Source organism: Corythoichthys intestinalis, unplaced genomic scaffold, assembly GCF_030265065.1.
Source record: "Corythoichthys intestinalis isolate RoL2023-P3 unplaced genomic scaffold, ASM3026506v1 HiC_scaffold_23, whole genome shotgun sequence".
NCBI lineage: Eukaryota > Metazoa > Chordata > Actinopteri > Syngnathiformes > Syngnathidae > Corythoichthys > Corythoichthys intestinalis.
The window spans coordinates 2839414-2854936 of NW_026651592.1; the positions used below are offsets into that span (position 1 = coordinate 2839414).

General features: G+C 41.3%; 1 protein-coding gene across 5 annotated transcripts in view; it reads left to right on the forward strand.

The window, feature by feature from the left end:
• LOC130911149 (nectin-1-like) overlaps positions 1 to 15523 on the forward strand; it is a 586891-nt gene that overhangs the window by 236743 nt on the left and 334625 nt on the right. The window contains exon 7 of one of the 5 annotated variants that reach the window (XM_057828913.1): positions 9387 to 15264. The exons of the other annotated variants lie outside the window; for them this stretch is intronic. Within the exon in view, the coding sequence (XP_057684896.1) occupies positions 9387 to 9877 (491 nt within the window). The 3' untranslated portion in view covers positions 9878 to 15264. Of the gene's footprint in view, positions 1 to 9386; positions 15265 to 15523 lie in introns of those variants that run through there. 5 annotated transcript variants of the gene reach the window in all.

The window sequence follows — 15523 nt, forward strand, 5'->3', positions numbered from 1 at the left end:
ATGCAGCTGTTCATTAAAAAATATACCTTTTTTTAAGTATGTAAGATTGAAAATTGAAAATTGTATTGTTTTTTTTTTTTTTTTTGGGTGGGAGGAGTATTGATATCGAGTTGAAAATATTTACAGTATATTGTAAATCAGAAGTTGCCATTAGTTCACATTAAAGTATACTCGTATTTCTTTCTATTAGGGCTAGGCGATCAGACCAAACAAAGGATCACAACGAGAGATATTAATTCATATTAGCACTTGAATGACGTTCTCTATTGGATATTAGCATTAAGCTAGCGGGAGCTCAAAAAAATGAAACATTTTGTATTTTAATGCACAGTATGTGCTATTCTGTTTGTTATGTGTGCCGTTGGCGCAGTTAGGCAGCACGTCAGTCTCGTAATCTGTGCAGAGGTGGGTAGAGTAACGAAGATTTTACTCACGTAAGAGTAGGGTTACTTCTAGATAATATTACTCAAGTAGAATTAAAAGTAGTCATCAAAAAATTTACTATAGTACAAATAAAAAGTATTCATTGAATGTGTAACTGCTTACAATGTCAATGATTTTTTAAATTTATTATTATAATGGTTTTTTTTGTCACAGACTTGGATTGAAGCACCTATTCACAAGAATTTTCACCGGAATAGCTCTGTTTACATAAGGCGGCCGCTAGCTACATTGACCAACACACTAGCATTGTACTTCGACATATTTACGTAAAATAAATGCTAACTGCACTTTTTTTTTTTTTTTTTTTCTTTTAACTAAGAATTGAGACTGTTTTACGTCCATATCTATAAAGAATTCAGGGATTTAAGCACCTATTCACAAAAGTTTTCAACAAAAAAGCTCTTTGTCTGTGATTCCATTCGGTCAGCTTTGAAGGCCTCGCCAACAATGCAGAACCCCTATTCATCGGCCCCAGGCCCCGTGTCCCGTCAACATATCATGAAGTCTATGAACTGACTTAAATTGTTCAGTAAAATTGTTTTCAATTGCTCTTTAAGTCTCCTTAGGCAAAGGGTTCACTTACAGTGGGGCAAATCAGTATGTAGTCAACCACCAATTGTGCAAGTTCTCCTAATTGAAAAGATTAGAGAGGCCTGTAATTCTCAACATGGGTAAACATCAACCATGTTGAGAATTACACAGACAGAAACAGAAAATCACATTTTTTGATTTTAAAGAATTTATTTCCAAATTAGAGTGGAAAATAAGTATTTGGTCACTTACAAACAAGCAAGATTGTGGCTGTCAAAGAGGTCTAACTTCTTCTAACGAGGTTCCACTCGTTACCTGTATTAATGGCACCTGTTATAACTCATTATCGGTATAAAAGACACCACCTGTTATAACTCATTATCGGTATAAAAGACACCTGTCCACAATCTCAGTCAGTCACACTCCAAACTCCACAATGGCCAAGACCAAAGAGCTGTCGAAGGACACCAGAGACAAATTTGTAGACCTGCATCAGGCTGGGAAGACTGAATCTGCAATAGGTAAAACGCTTGGTGGAAAGAAATCAACTGTGGGAGCAATTATTAGAAAATGGAAGACATACAAGACCACTGTTAATCTCCCTCGATCTGGGGCTCCATGAGAGATCTCACCCCGTGGTGTCAAAATGATAACAAGAACGGTGAGCAAAAATCCCAGAACCACACGGGTGGACCTGGTGAATGACCTACAGAGAGCTGGGACCACAGTAACAAAGGCTACTATCAGTAACAGAATGTGCCGCCAGGGACTCAAATCCTGCACTGCCAGACGTTTCCCCTTGCTGAAGCCAGTACACGTCCAGGCCTGTCTGTGGTTCGCTAGAGAGCATTTGGATGATCCAGAAGAGGACTGGGAGAATGTGTTATGGTCAGATGAAACCAAAATAGAACTTTTTGGTAGAAACACAGGTTCTCGTGTTTGGAGGAGAAAGAATACTAATAATATACTAATAATAAATGTTTGGGTGGTTTTAGTTAAAGCAGCCAACTGCTATATACTGTACTACAACCTAATACATGACCATATTCGGCCAAAAAGATGACACATCGAATTCAGACCAGAACAACATTATGAAACATCACCCGTCCAAAGAGCTTGAGTGCCGTCTAGTGGAGAAAAAACATTGTTCCCTTCGGATTGGTATAATGGAGTCATGTGATTATAGCAACAACGTCTCATTTGTGAAACTGAGACAGCTGCTGTTGGCATTTCTGGCCAAAATAAATTCAATTTGTTGAATAAAAAGGAAAAATGTAACGACTCTAGCAGCCCGAAGTAGTAGAGTAAGAATATTGTTTTTTTTGTTTTTTTTTTCCACACATATCCACACAAGTAAAAAGTAATGCGTGTTAAAACTACTCTAAGAAGTACATTGTTCTCAAAAAGTTACTCAAGTAAATGTAACGCGTTATTACCCACCTCTGGCTTTGTGCTACAGTTTACCTCACCTGGAGTGCAATAAACAGCTTCAAAACCACCAACGTTGGAATCTATTTGAGGGATAGTTTCCTTTGCCTCAATGTCATGTTTGATTAAAAATGTAACAGCTGATCACCGAGCTGACCCCAAAAATATTTTATCTGGGAAATTGATCTGAAAATCGTCTAGCCCTACTTTCCATAGTTAGATCCAGCCTTCTGTCCCAATACTTCTGCCTTTCCATGCACTTTGTCCCTAAAATGTTCACAAGCTATAAATCTTCCACCTGATCACGTCGGATGCAAAAGCGCTATGATGAATGCACCTCTACAGAGGATGGCGTAGTTAGAGCGTTAAAAAAAAAAAAAAAAAAAAAAAAAAAAAGGGGGATTCAGAGGGAAAAAAGGGCACTATTTCATCTTATTCAATGCTTGTATAAATCTATCACTCCCCTGGATTGAATTATCGCCTCTTACTGCACATTTTGGCACCTATTAATCTCAATGGTACATTTTAGCGCTTCCAAGTCAAGGTTACGGCACCATCAGAATATTTTCTCACTGTATCGCTAATAGAGGCTCCCTTGTATTGTCGGAATTGCGGCTGTTTTATCAGTCCGTTGGCAGGTGTTGCCACAAGCGATGAAGCGTTGGTGGAACGCCAGCTCCCTCCCACGCGCTGTCACGGACAATTCTGCACCTACTATGTTACTTCTAATATAAGTTATTAACTCATTTGCTCCCAGAAACATATAAATACGTTCTATTTTTAAATGCTTCATTGTCCATAAAACATATTGATACGTCGTTTGCCTTTTTTTTTTTTTTTTTTTTTTTAAACAAGAAAAATCTATAGCTTGCGATCTATGTGAGAAACAAAAAACAAGGCTCCAAACCCATTTTAAAGCAATGAAACTGGCCACTGGAGGGCAGTAGCGCATTTTGTAAAGACCCGCAACCCGATTCAACAGCAATGAAAGGCCGGGCAGAACGGTCGGAGCGCTGGCGGCAGTATGCTAGGCGGCGGACGACTGAACAAAACAACCGAGAGGACGCCTGGAATGCCAGGCGCTGGACGACGGAGTAAAACGACTGAGACCACCATGCAGCGGGCTCGCCAAGCAGACCCCGCAGAGATTAAAAAATGATCCATCTTTGTGAGACAGACAACGATGAGGGAAAAGTTTACACGGCAGACGCGGCGACAGCGGCGTAATTTCAGCGACAACAGGCGTCATCTCTCAGTAGTCATGTGTAAACAAATTGTTACTTGGCTATCAAAAGCTCTGTTTGTCTTGTTCATGATGCTATTTTGTGAAAGGAAAAAATATTCAGATGTTTGGGATGGAACTAATGCAAAAAATAGCTGTGTTAAAGTCAAAGTTATGTTTGAAATGTATGCGTTTACAAAAAGCTCATTTTCTCCGTTTTTTCATCAGAAATTGGAAAATTGCTCAAACTAAGCTATTTTCTAATGCTGATTTCTAAAGAATGGGTAAAGATATGAACTTACTTTTTTTCTGCTGAAAGAAGAGAGTCTAATCTTTCTTTTGGTGGGTTCCATGTTTATACAGCAATAGAACAGAATTTTCTGTGGGCCTTGCAAAATCAGTCAAAATCCAGAAAAACGGTCGGGAGTGAGGGGACTTGCTCTGGTGAAAATGGCTGGTAGTGAATGAGTTAATAGTGTTTCAATAACCATGACTTAAAAAAGTGGTGTAGCGGCATGGAGGGGAGTTTCAGCTGAATGTTCTCGCAAGAGAGGTGGAGATGGTCTTTTTCAACTCAGGGTCACATACAGAAAATACATCCTTGAGTTTATGTAAAATTATTCAAACTGCTGTTGGTCTGGTTACGGGCAATATTATACGTAGCTACGGTTTTCATGTGGATTTCATTAAAAAAAAAAAAAAAAAAAAAAAAAAAAAAAAAAAAGATTTGAGTGGGAAATATTCTTCTGCATATTAAGTCTGATAATATTTTACTCATTCTTTGTCATTGACGGCGCTAGACTCCAGTTCGTTTTGACTGGGAGCAGTGGCGGGATGTGAGCAGACCCTGGGTGCGATGAGCATATACAGGATCCCCCGATTGGATGGCCCAACGGTGTGTGTGTGTGTGTGTGGGGGGGGGGGGGGGGGGATATCATTTTTCACGGGCCCTCAGGAAGATCCTCCAACACTTAGGGGGCGTTTACATGGTGACTCTCCAAGAATACGAAAAATTTTAAATTTGCGTTTATATGGTTCCATCTCCATTCGAACAATGTCGCAGTTCCGCATAAAAACGATCTAGTATTCATGCCAGGCCCTAGGGGGCAGTGCAGATTTACAAGGCGACAGCAAATGATGCACTTTGACCCCACCAAGCTCGTCAGCCCGGAAAAAAACATGCCTGCTCGCTCCAAGCAATGTTTTTTTTCTCTTGCTCCAAAAGGCGCAAAAAATGGAAACATTCAACATATTTAAATTAAAAAATATTATTAAAACAGTAAATTACAACCGTCGTTTCACCATTTTTTGTTTTTAAGATTTAATAGCACCGCTTTGCTTGCCTGGCACGGCCAGACTGTTCTCCCTGTGTTTTTCAAACACTGAGAGTATAGTCTGGGACCCAGCCCATTAACGGCCTCTCCAGCAAGTACAAAATCAATCGACAAATCAGATTCGTTTATTTGCGTGACGTGTTCTTAACGAGCAACGTCACTCTTCCGCGTCGAAAGTCGTCTCCACAACAACACAGATGGCGAACAGGAGAGTCGAGAATATGTTCCAATCCACGGTAAAATCAGTTTTAAATTACCAAAAACACATCGACACAAGTCATTGACAACAGTCTGTCCCGCGCTAGCCATGTTGAATAAACTCCGCTCTCCTCGTATTTAATTCCGCGCGCAAGTCCCTCGTCGCTGATTGGTCCACTCCGCTGTCTGTTTGCTGTGGCTTGCTCCGCCCTGGAAATTTTATCCGCTTAATGGTGGCCAGACTCAATAGCTGGAACAGCGGTGAGTCTGGAGTACCAGGCTACCGCTTTGCACGTCCATGTGATGTGTGCAAGTGGTTACGTCATCGAAGCGAAGGCGGTTTCTAGGGCTGCAGCTATCGATTATTTTAGTGGTTGATTAATCGATGAACTAGTTTGTCGAATAATCGAGTAATCGGATAAGTAACATGAAAAATTGATATAGCTGAGCCTCAAACGGTATATAAAACAATTACATAAGGATATATGTACAACAAAAGAAAAATTGGCTAACTTACATAGCAAAAGTCTGCTAGCTTAAATGCTATTAAACGTTAACTTTTTTCTTTTTTAACCATGCTTTTAACAAATGGTTCAGACACATATTCCTACAAAAAATGGCTAAATTTACCATAAACTAAATTACAAATGCATTAAAAAAAAAACATTATCACAAACAAAAACTTAGCTTATGTTGGTCTTAACATGGAGCAGCTGGATTTAGCCATGTGAAATGAGGCAGACTAGAGGGCAGTGTATCCACTCAAATCAATAAAACTGATTGCAAACACTTTCAAAATAAACCTAGACAACACCACGATAATTAAACGAATCCTCAAAGCAGCAAAATTTAATTTGAATCTTTTTTTTTTTTAATCGAATACTTGAGTTAATCAATTAATTGTTGAAGCACTAGGGGTTTCCATTCATTTGAATGCGCTGCGACCCCCGTAATCGAATTCTTCCACTTTGGAGGCAGGATTCAGAATTTTTCATCTACGCCTACCGTCTTCGCCGACACCATATGCACGCGAGGCCATTCCGCTAGTCAGTCATTGTGTCTTCGTGTCGTAGAGTCAAAATGTAAACTGCCCCTTAAACACTATACAGGTAGTCCCCGGGTTACGACGTACACTACTTACGTGATTTGGACTTAAAAACAATTTGTGAGGGTATCAATTACAGTGGTATCTCGACATACGATGTTTTCGACATCAGACGTAAAATTTGACTTGTTGAAACATATGACGACATGCTCGAAATATGACGATTCATGACAGGGTCACAATTTCATTGTTTTCCAGCAAAACGGTTGAGCAGGCAGATTTTCTTGTTATAGAAATCAACATGGGTCCCAAGAAGGTTAGTGCAGGTGGTAAAAAAAGGTGATGCCTCCCATTGAAATTAAGATGGAAGCGATAGGACAATATGACCGTGGTGTGCACCACGGTACTGGTTAATATGTCTATGATCTTGAGTCCTCCGACGACCTCCGTTCACCCTTCTTTATAAGTCACAAGTGACAATTATTATTGTTGTAACATCGGTAAGGAAGTCGCCAGCTTCGTTGGGTTTTCAATCATTATTTTCCCGAACATGTGCTATACAACACAGCTGCTGTCCGCCGTAGGCGACGCCAACAACAACATGAAAAGAGAAAGTAAAAATTCTTCAGCACCTCTCTCACTCTGTCGTCAGTCACACGGTGCGTTTAGGAACAGCATGCAAAACACAACCGCCACTTTAGAAGCCGATTTGTTACATAATTACTATTATTATATTTTTATCATGATCTGTATTTATAATTTATTTATTTTGCTATGTGCAATTGCTATTTGTAATTGTAACAGGTGTATATATTAAGGATTTAATCATTGTTAATGTATTTCTTTTTAAATTTGAATTAAAATTTATATTTGAATATGTAATTGTCTCTTAGGAATGTCTTTTTTCATACGTTTTGTTGCTTTTATTTTATTTTTATCAAATTATAATTATTATTTATGCTACATTGTCTTTATATTTTTGTATTTATTTACATTTCAGAATGGGAAAATCTGCAAATACATCTTACGTAATAGTTTTGTTTAGGTTTTTTTTTTTTAATTATTTATTTATCATTTTGTTAATTTGTTTTTTAGTTAAAAAGAACACCAATGAACATATTTTTTTAGGGCTGTCAAACGATTAAAAATTTTAATCGAGTTAATTACAGCTTGAAAATTAATTAATCGTAATTAATCACAATTCAAACCATCTATAAAATATGCCATATTTTTCTGTAAATTATTGTTGGAATGGAAAGATAAGACACAAGACGGATATATACATTCAACATACGGTATACATAAGTACTGTATTTGTTTATAATAACAATAAATCAACAAGATGGCATTAACATTATTAACATTCTGTTAAAGCGATCCATGGATAGAAAGACTTTTAGTTCTTAAAAAATAAATGTTCGTACAAGTTATAGAAATTTTATATTAAAATCCCTCTTAATGTTTTCGTTTTATTAAATTTGTAAAATTTTCAATGAAAAACTAAACTAGTAGCTCGCCATTGTTGATGTTAATAATTACACAATGCTCATGGTGCTGAAACCCATAAAATCAGTCGCACCCAAGCGCCAGCAGAGGGCGACAAAACACCAAAAAAAACACAAGTAACAAGTGGACATAACACTGTGCTGATATTTTAATCTGTTTGAGCGGGGCATGTGCGTCAAATATTTTAACGTGATTAATTTAAAAAATTAAGTACCGTCCGTTATTTCGACAGCCCTAATTTTGTAAAAATAATAAATATTTATATATTTATCTTCATTTTAAAAATTCTTGAACATGAAGTTGGTACACATTTACTTGCACAGGCCACACAAAATAATTTGGAGGGCCAGCTCTGGCCCCAGAGCCGCCAGTTTGACATCAGTGATGAAAGACTGGACTGATTCTACCTATTTTTTTTAGAAATCAGCAGAAGAACATAGGTAGTTTGTACAAATTTTTTTTTAACCTTTTACTGTGCTCCCACTGGCATTTCCGCATCTCTCAAAGTTGTTTCTGAGCTTGAAATTCAGAGTAAAGTGTACCGCTATTAACGGAAGGCAAAAATTGAGGTAATTTGAAGACCTTTACAAAATTGGAAGTGCGTATCGCAACTTCTTTGTGGCTTTTATCAACTGAATGGCTGTTATTCATGCATAGTTTTGTCCTAGCAAGAAGAACTGGATGACGTCATGGTAGTGCAGGTTGTGACTTGAAAGCACAGTTTGTCTTCCTTTTGTCCCACCTAAAATTTTGCCCTGTTTGACTTGTTGAAATGAATGCTTACAGCAGGCAGGGATTGGTGTTTTCTACCTTGATGAACTTGTTCCGCACCACGGAAGTTTATTTTTCCTCAGTTGCCTTTGTGTGATTTTTGAAGTTCCTGTTCATTTGAACGATGGCTGCTTTGAACGCTTTCTGGCTGTTTGCTTTCAACACTTCCAAGCTGATGACGATCTTTGATTGAACGTCGCCGTGTCCGTTGCTTGTCGAATGAGACCACGTGGAATTTCCAATTCCTGGTTCGTGCACGAATTTTTCAAATCACTCTTCACTGTTATATGGAGTCCCAGAAATGACACAATTAGATTATGGCCACACAAGAGACGTACAACATTTCAGGACAGTCTGGTATACAAATGGAGCAACTTCTATAGAAGCCAAAAGATTGAGGGAATAATTTTTTGCAGTTTCTTGTGAAGTTGCGTTCCATTTACACAAATATGTCCAATTTAGGTGTGCACAAAATGCAAATTGGTATTAACATTCCAGGACATACTAGGAAGCAAATGGAGCAATTTCTATAGAAACCTATAGATTAGAGGATGTGACTTGTTGCAGTTTCATGTGAAGTTGCACTCCATTGGCTTACCCTGACATCCAAATTGTTCATAAAAAATGTGTATTTTGTGCACACGTGGCCTCCAATTTGTGTTTCTGGTCATTTTACAGCCAGAAATATTTGTCATGTCTTGGGCTCTGTACTTTTGTTTTTCCAGTTTGACTTTGCATGCTGCCTGATTTGGGTTGGAAGATCCAGGAGTCCACCTCAGGGTTCGGGGTACCTCCCTTTCCCCTTTGCTTCCCTGTCCTCGTCTTTCCCGTCCTTCCATCTGCACAGTTGCACCTCCTCCCACCAGAGCACTGACACACTCCCTTCCATCTGTCTTTTCCTACCCAGAATTCCCTAACAACCCACCCGGGGGCCATGAGATCCCGCCGGAGCAGCACACTGCAGGTGTGGCCATCGGGGTGGCGGTAGGGGGCGTGGCCCTTTTGGGGGCCGCCGCCATACTGCTCTTCGTGTTCCTGCGCCGCCGCCAGCGCACCTTCAAGGGCGACTACAGCACCAAGAAGCACGTGTTTGGCAACGGCTACAGCAAGGCGGGCGGCGGCGGGGGACCTTCGGCGCACCCCCCCATGCCCAAGAACCTGCAATACCCGGACGACTCAGATGATGAAAAGAAACCAACACAGACCGGAGGCGAGCGCGACTTTGACGGCGAGGCCGAGGACCTGAAGAGGCCTTACTTCACGGTGGACGAAGGCGAGAGCCGCGACTACGATGAGCGGACTCTCGCCTTCCAGTACGACCCCGAGCCCGAGATAGCCGACGACATGATCTCCCAAACCGACGGCTCGGTCATCTCTAAGAAGGAGTGGTACGTGTAGCTGGCGCTGCCCGTCCAGGAAGTCAAACAGCCCTGTGGTGACGCACCTACAACCCCTTCACCTCCATCCCCAACCCACACTGGTTTAACTGGACCCCCCTCAGAAAACCCATTCCCTTTCTCACAAACCCCCATCCCCTTGCTGGACCCCCGAGATCAAATCTATTTAACACCGTTTTTATCAGGAGCCTCATTGGGATGCAAACTTTGACCTCTAAGTGGCAGTTGATGGGTTCGTTAGTGTCTTGGATCTCTTGGATCATGTTGTAGATGTCTTAACGTGTAGACCAATTACCATTGGAAGGTTTTTTCATCTGGCAAATGTGAGGATCCTGCGGTGGCGCACTCCCAACCAAACACCTGCGGCCCACCACCTTCACTTCTCCTGGACACAAATATTGAATCAATTTGACTGAGTTCTCCTCGGTTCTTTGATTTCACTTTTAATCGAAAAGGTTTCTTTGATTCAATAGGTTTAGGTGTGGAGTTCTGTTCACACAATTCCCAAAAAGTTGAGATTATTGTTTGAAACATTCAAATGAAAGCCTAACTGTTGGAGTGTCCATTATAGCCCCTTTCACCTGAACACCGTTAAAATCTCGGGATTTAAACGGGTAGCCCTTGTGTGTGAAAGCAATTCCCTCGTCGCCTGCACGGAGATTACGCGGACATTCAACGGGTCGCATCTTAGTATTATGTACGAGGCTTTACCGGGACAAGGCATGCGTGAAAGCACGTTTTTGATTCCCGGGTCACACCACGATGGCTGATGACGTAAACATGGCGGGCCGATCATCATTTCCTATTTCTTCCCAGTAAGACGAAAAGCAGTAAACAAACATGACAATTATCAACATGGCAAACTAGAAATGGCAAGATTAAACTGAAAACATAATGAAATTAAATAACTGGATCGTAGAGCCGAGGAAGCGAGCCCATCGTCCATCTTTGCAAATATTTGGTTTATTTTGTTGCCGATTTTAGGGTCCGCAACTGCGGAAACTAGGTTGTATCCAAAGCATAAAACAACAGAAGGAAGCGTTCAAGGGTTTATTAAATACAAACAAAAATACATGCGATCGCAGAGAAGGGGGAATAACACAACGGGTCTGTGACAATAAACCGACAGGGATGAATAATACTAAGTGTTAGGTAGAGAGCCGATAAGACAACAACAACAAAAAAATACTCAAAACAAGGGCGGCAGAAGAACAAGCTAGCAAATGCACAAAATTCAAGAGTACAAGGGTGTCGAATGGCACCCAGCAAGTTGATATCTCGGCACCCTTCTCTTGGATCGCCTGGGCTTAAATACAGTCTCGATGAGCTTGAATTGGCTGCAGGTATGATGTGGGGAATGCCACCACAACCGGCTTTGTAACAAAACATTGACCTGACCAACAGAATGTGACAGCCGATGCTGACTATAAATGACGTAATGTACAGATTAAAGAATTGCGCCAGCAGCCCTCCCCGCACAGAGAGCGCCGCGTCGGTAACACAGGACAAGTCTGTGAAACCGTCCAACCCGCGTCATTCCGGGGATATCTTTCCATATGTGAAAGCAATGACGCGAGTAAATCCCTCATCACCTTACACGGGATGTTACCGGGATATGTATATGAAAAGGGGCTTATTTGACACACCTCGCCATTCTCTGAATGGCAAAATTAATGATAATTTCCAAGGATTTCTACTACTATATAACCTGGCATGCCAGACTGATAGGTCCAAATATCGCAATGAATATATTCCACGTATCAATCCAGGAGAGATCTAATCGAGACCTGTTCCTTGGGATGAACCTTCAAAAAAATACACGACTACTGATTGAACGATGGCTATTCTCGTCACACTCGTGAAAACATCCTTTCTCTTCTTACTGAAAGCACTTTGCATTCTGCCGTAGTATTCAAACAGATTGTCGCTTCCTGGTCACGCCATCAGAAGGCAACCAATCCACATGAAGTATGACCTTGGTTTGCAGAAGAGCAAATACATTGTTTCCCGTTAAGAAAAGTTTTTCGTCAAATTCTTTCATTTTCAATTAATAAGGAAATTGTTTATTTCTGACAAAACAACAAAAAAATAACCATATACAAAAAACGTTTTGCACACCGACATTTTAGTTAACCAGATAGTTGCTTCTTGATCACATCTGCAGCTCCCGCCTCTTTCTCTTGATTGGCTCGAACAACAGATAACCAGGGAAATGGTTGGACAGTTGAGGTTTTGAAGACAGCAGTGCATGATGAATCAACGAATCAGGAAGTACCGTGTTTCATGCAAGGTTAACCATTCTGGCTTATTCTGGAATTTGATGAATAATGAAAGTTTAAGAACCATACTTTTAAAATCAGGAAATCTATTTGTAGAGACTGGAAGCGTCATGAGGTGGAGGTCATTGGAAATTGTCATGGTTCATATACTTATTGTGACTTGGTGTTCAGCCCCTTGTTAGAGGTCAGCAAGTCATTCAAACATACCTTAAACATCGGACGGTCAGCAATTCTCTAAACTTTTAGAGAAGGTCAAATTAAGATGACCTGAAGCCCAACCAGGGTTTAAAACCATGCCATCACTCTGGAACCCAGGCATTCAGATTCCTGAGCTTCTCCATGCACAGCACTTGTTTCACCTGTTCTTTCTTCTAGCTCAATAGTCGGCGCGCTCAACTGGCAAGATGACGTTGTGTGTTTGAATCCCAGTTGGATAGGGCAGCGGTCTCCAGCCCAGTCCTCAAAGCCCCACTGTGGGTGCAGGATTTCATTCCAACCTGACAAATGACACCACTTTTTCACCATTCTGGTGTTTTACAAGTGCATCCAGTTTTTTGCAGTCAGGTGCTGCTTGTTTTAGCAGAAACCTCATTGGTTCAACTAGCTGTGCTGGATCGGCAGGAACAAAATCCACGAACCACAGCGGGCCTTTGAGGACCGGGTCTGAGACCACTGGGATAGAGGGGATGTCCCTCAAGGTTCTGATTCATTTTAGGTTCATAATGAACTTTCATTTGAAACCCATTTCCCTCCAGTTTGTATAAGTGGTGTATGTATCTGGTGGGCAGTTACAACAGATTGTGTCACCGCACCTGACATACTTCAAACTGAAGTAGCCTCTTGGATTAAAAGTGAAACAAATTCAACAACCAAGAAGAAGGACTGAATAGCCACACGGACATGTTAAATCATCATGTTGTAAATGTCTCAACGTGTAGACCACTCACTGGTGGATGTTTTTTTTTTTTTTGTCTGGCAAAAAGTCCGACACTGGATACATCGTGGCTTTTCTTTCGGTATGTTCATCACGAACCCTCACTGGTCAAACTGACCCCATCCCTTCCTCACCAATCCCACGCCCCTTGCTGGAAACCCATCACCGTTATATTTAACACCGTTTTTGTCCGGAGTACCCACAGGGATGTTGACCCTTTTGGGGTGGCGAGAGCTGATTGGTTCATTGGTGTCTTTGATCTCTATGATTGTCATGTTGTAAATGTATTATCGCAAAGACCAGTGGTCCCCAACATTTTCTGCACCACGGACGGTGTAATGTGGGTCTATTTTTTCACAGACCGGCAATGTGTGGCAGAAAATGACAGTAAACACGAAATAACACGACGGGGCTAAAAACGGACATTGAATGCAGGGAAAACATTAGCCTGTCCTAAAACTAAACAGCAAATATCTTTGGTCGCAGGCATAATAAGTTCTTCTCCAATCGGAAAGGTTCCTTGGCTTTACAAATACGGTTCACCACGAGGTGAAATACTCTCAGTGCATTCGCTTTTGTTGCTTGCTAGATTTTAGCAACATATTATGCAGAATGGACTATGTTGTAGGCTCCTCTTCTGGCTCAGCAGGTGGCCTTTTCCCCGTAAAAATGCTGTCCAAAGACGTCGATGCCCACAGCACACAGCCAACAGCAGCTAACTTTACTGTTTACATTGACTGACATTTGGCTGCTATAGGTGCGCAAATAAACCTGTAATGGCGGCCAACGACCAGATGGCGACGTACACATATCTCTACTCGGATTAGTCAGTAGAGTAGACAGGCATATTGATGTGTCAAGAGGCACAGGGCAGATTGCGGTTGTTAACAAATGATTTATTATTTCTCTGCCGCCCGGTAACAAATGTGCCACGGACCCGGCCCGGTACCCGGTGGTTGGGGATCACTGGTGTAGACCACTTACTCGCTGGTGGAGGAGTTTTTCGGGCACATGTGTTGGGGGAAAAAAAAAAGAAAAAAAAGAGTCTGACACTGGATTCATTGTTTTTTTCTGAATTCTTTAAAAAATATATGTCTTACACGCGATCAAAACAAAAGTAGCTTTTTTTTTTTTGGTTAATTGCGGGGGCATTAATTTAACCCCGAAATGCCTACAATGTGGCAGGAGGAAGCCCCTTAACATTCCACCCCCACTATCCAACACGTCATGACATTTACAAAAGAGCGCTCAGAAGGGTGCGAAATGTCACCGACAACACTCGAGCGCTCGCAACTATTGAGGTCGCGCGTTAAAGCATCTGTTTAACGTACACGGACGGTAGCGGAACCTCCGACTAATCAAAGGGAACACTACGGCGGCCGTCTTGGAGAGAGATAGGTCGCCTGCTGCTTTCATGTTTGTTGTTGTTGTTTTTTTTTTTTTCTTTTTTTTTTCTCTTACAGTAATGAACGCTTGTCCGTCTTTTTTTGTTTATAGATTTTTAAAAAATCACTGTTACCAAGTGCTGGGAAAAATATAGAAAGTTTATTACGCCTTATGTTACAATGGAGGAAATAATGATTTGATGTCTTGCTGGAATTTAAATTTGCCACTAATGCATTTCCCCAGACTACACAATTTTTATTGGCGGTGCCTGGCGATCGCAGTGTCAGATTACACGACATTGTGTCACGATGCCACAGTGTGTCTTGGAACGGACGAATTGTCACACTACATGGCCAGAGCCTGCCTGATCAGTGCATACTGCCGAAAAGAGCGCGGTGTAAGAGCTGACGTTGTCGGGAGTCGCGACTAGCAGCTGTCAATCAGTAATAGCAAGGGAGGCACTTGATATCATAATAGTGACAGTCATCCACTTTGGTCGAATCAACACATTCGCTATAAACAAGATGAGAAATGGGATTTACTGTTGGGTTTTTTTCTCTGCGTGAGGTCGAGGAACAAGTGTAGGTGTCACACGTTACTGGCGTCTGCATACTCAGGGAGATTTAAAAAATAATTAAATAAATATGAGAGCAAAAGAGTGCACGCAAGAGAAGTACATGCCGGTTACAAAGTTACACAGTTGGTCAATACTCATCAACAAATAGTAGGAACATGTGAAACAGGGGTGCCCAAGTCCGGTCCTCGAGAGCCCCTATCTAGCTTGTTTTCCATGTCTCCCTCCTCCAACACATCTGAATCAAATAATGAGAATCGCTGTCAGGCTCCTGCAAAGCTTGCTGATGAGCTGATCTTTTGATTCAGGTGTGTTAAAGGAGGGAGACATGGAAAAAAAGCTGGATAGGGGCTCTCGAGGACTGGACTTGGGCACCCCTGATGTAGAACTTGCCACACACAATGATACAATGTGATGGTGAGGCACCCGAGATGCCAGATCGGCAATCAGTGGATGCGTCACACCACGTACCCC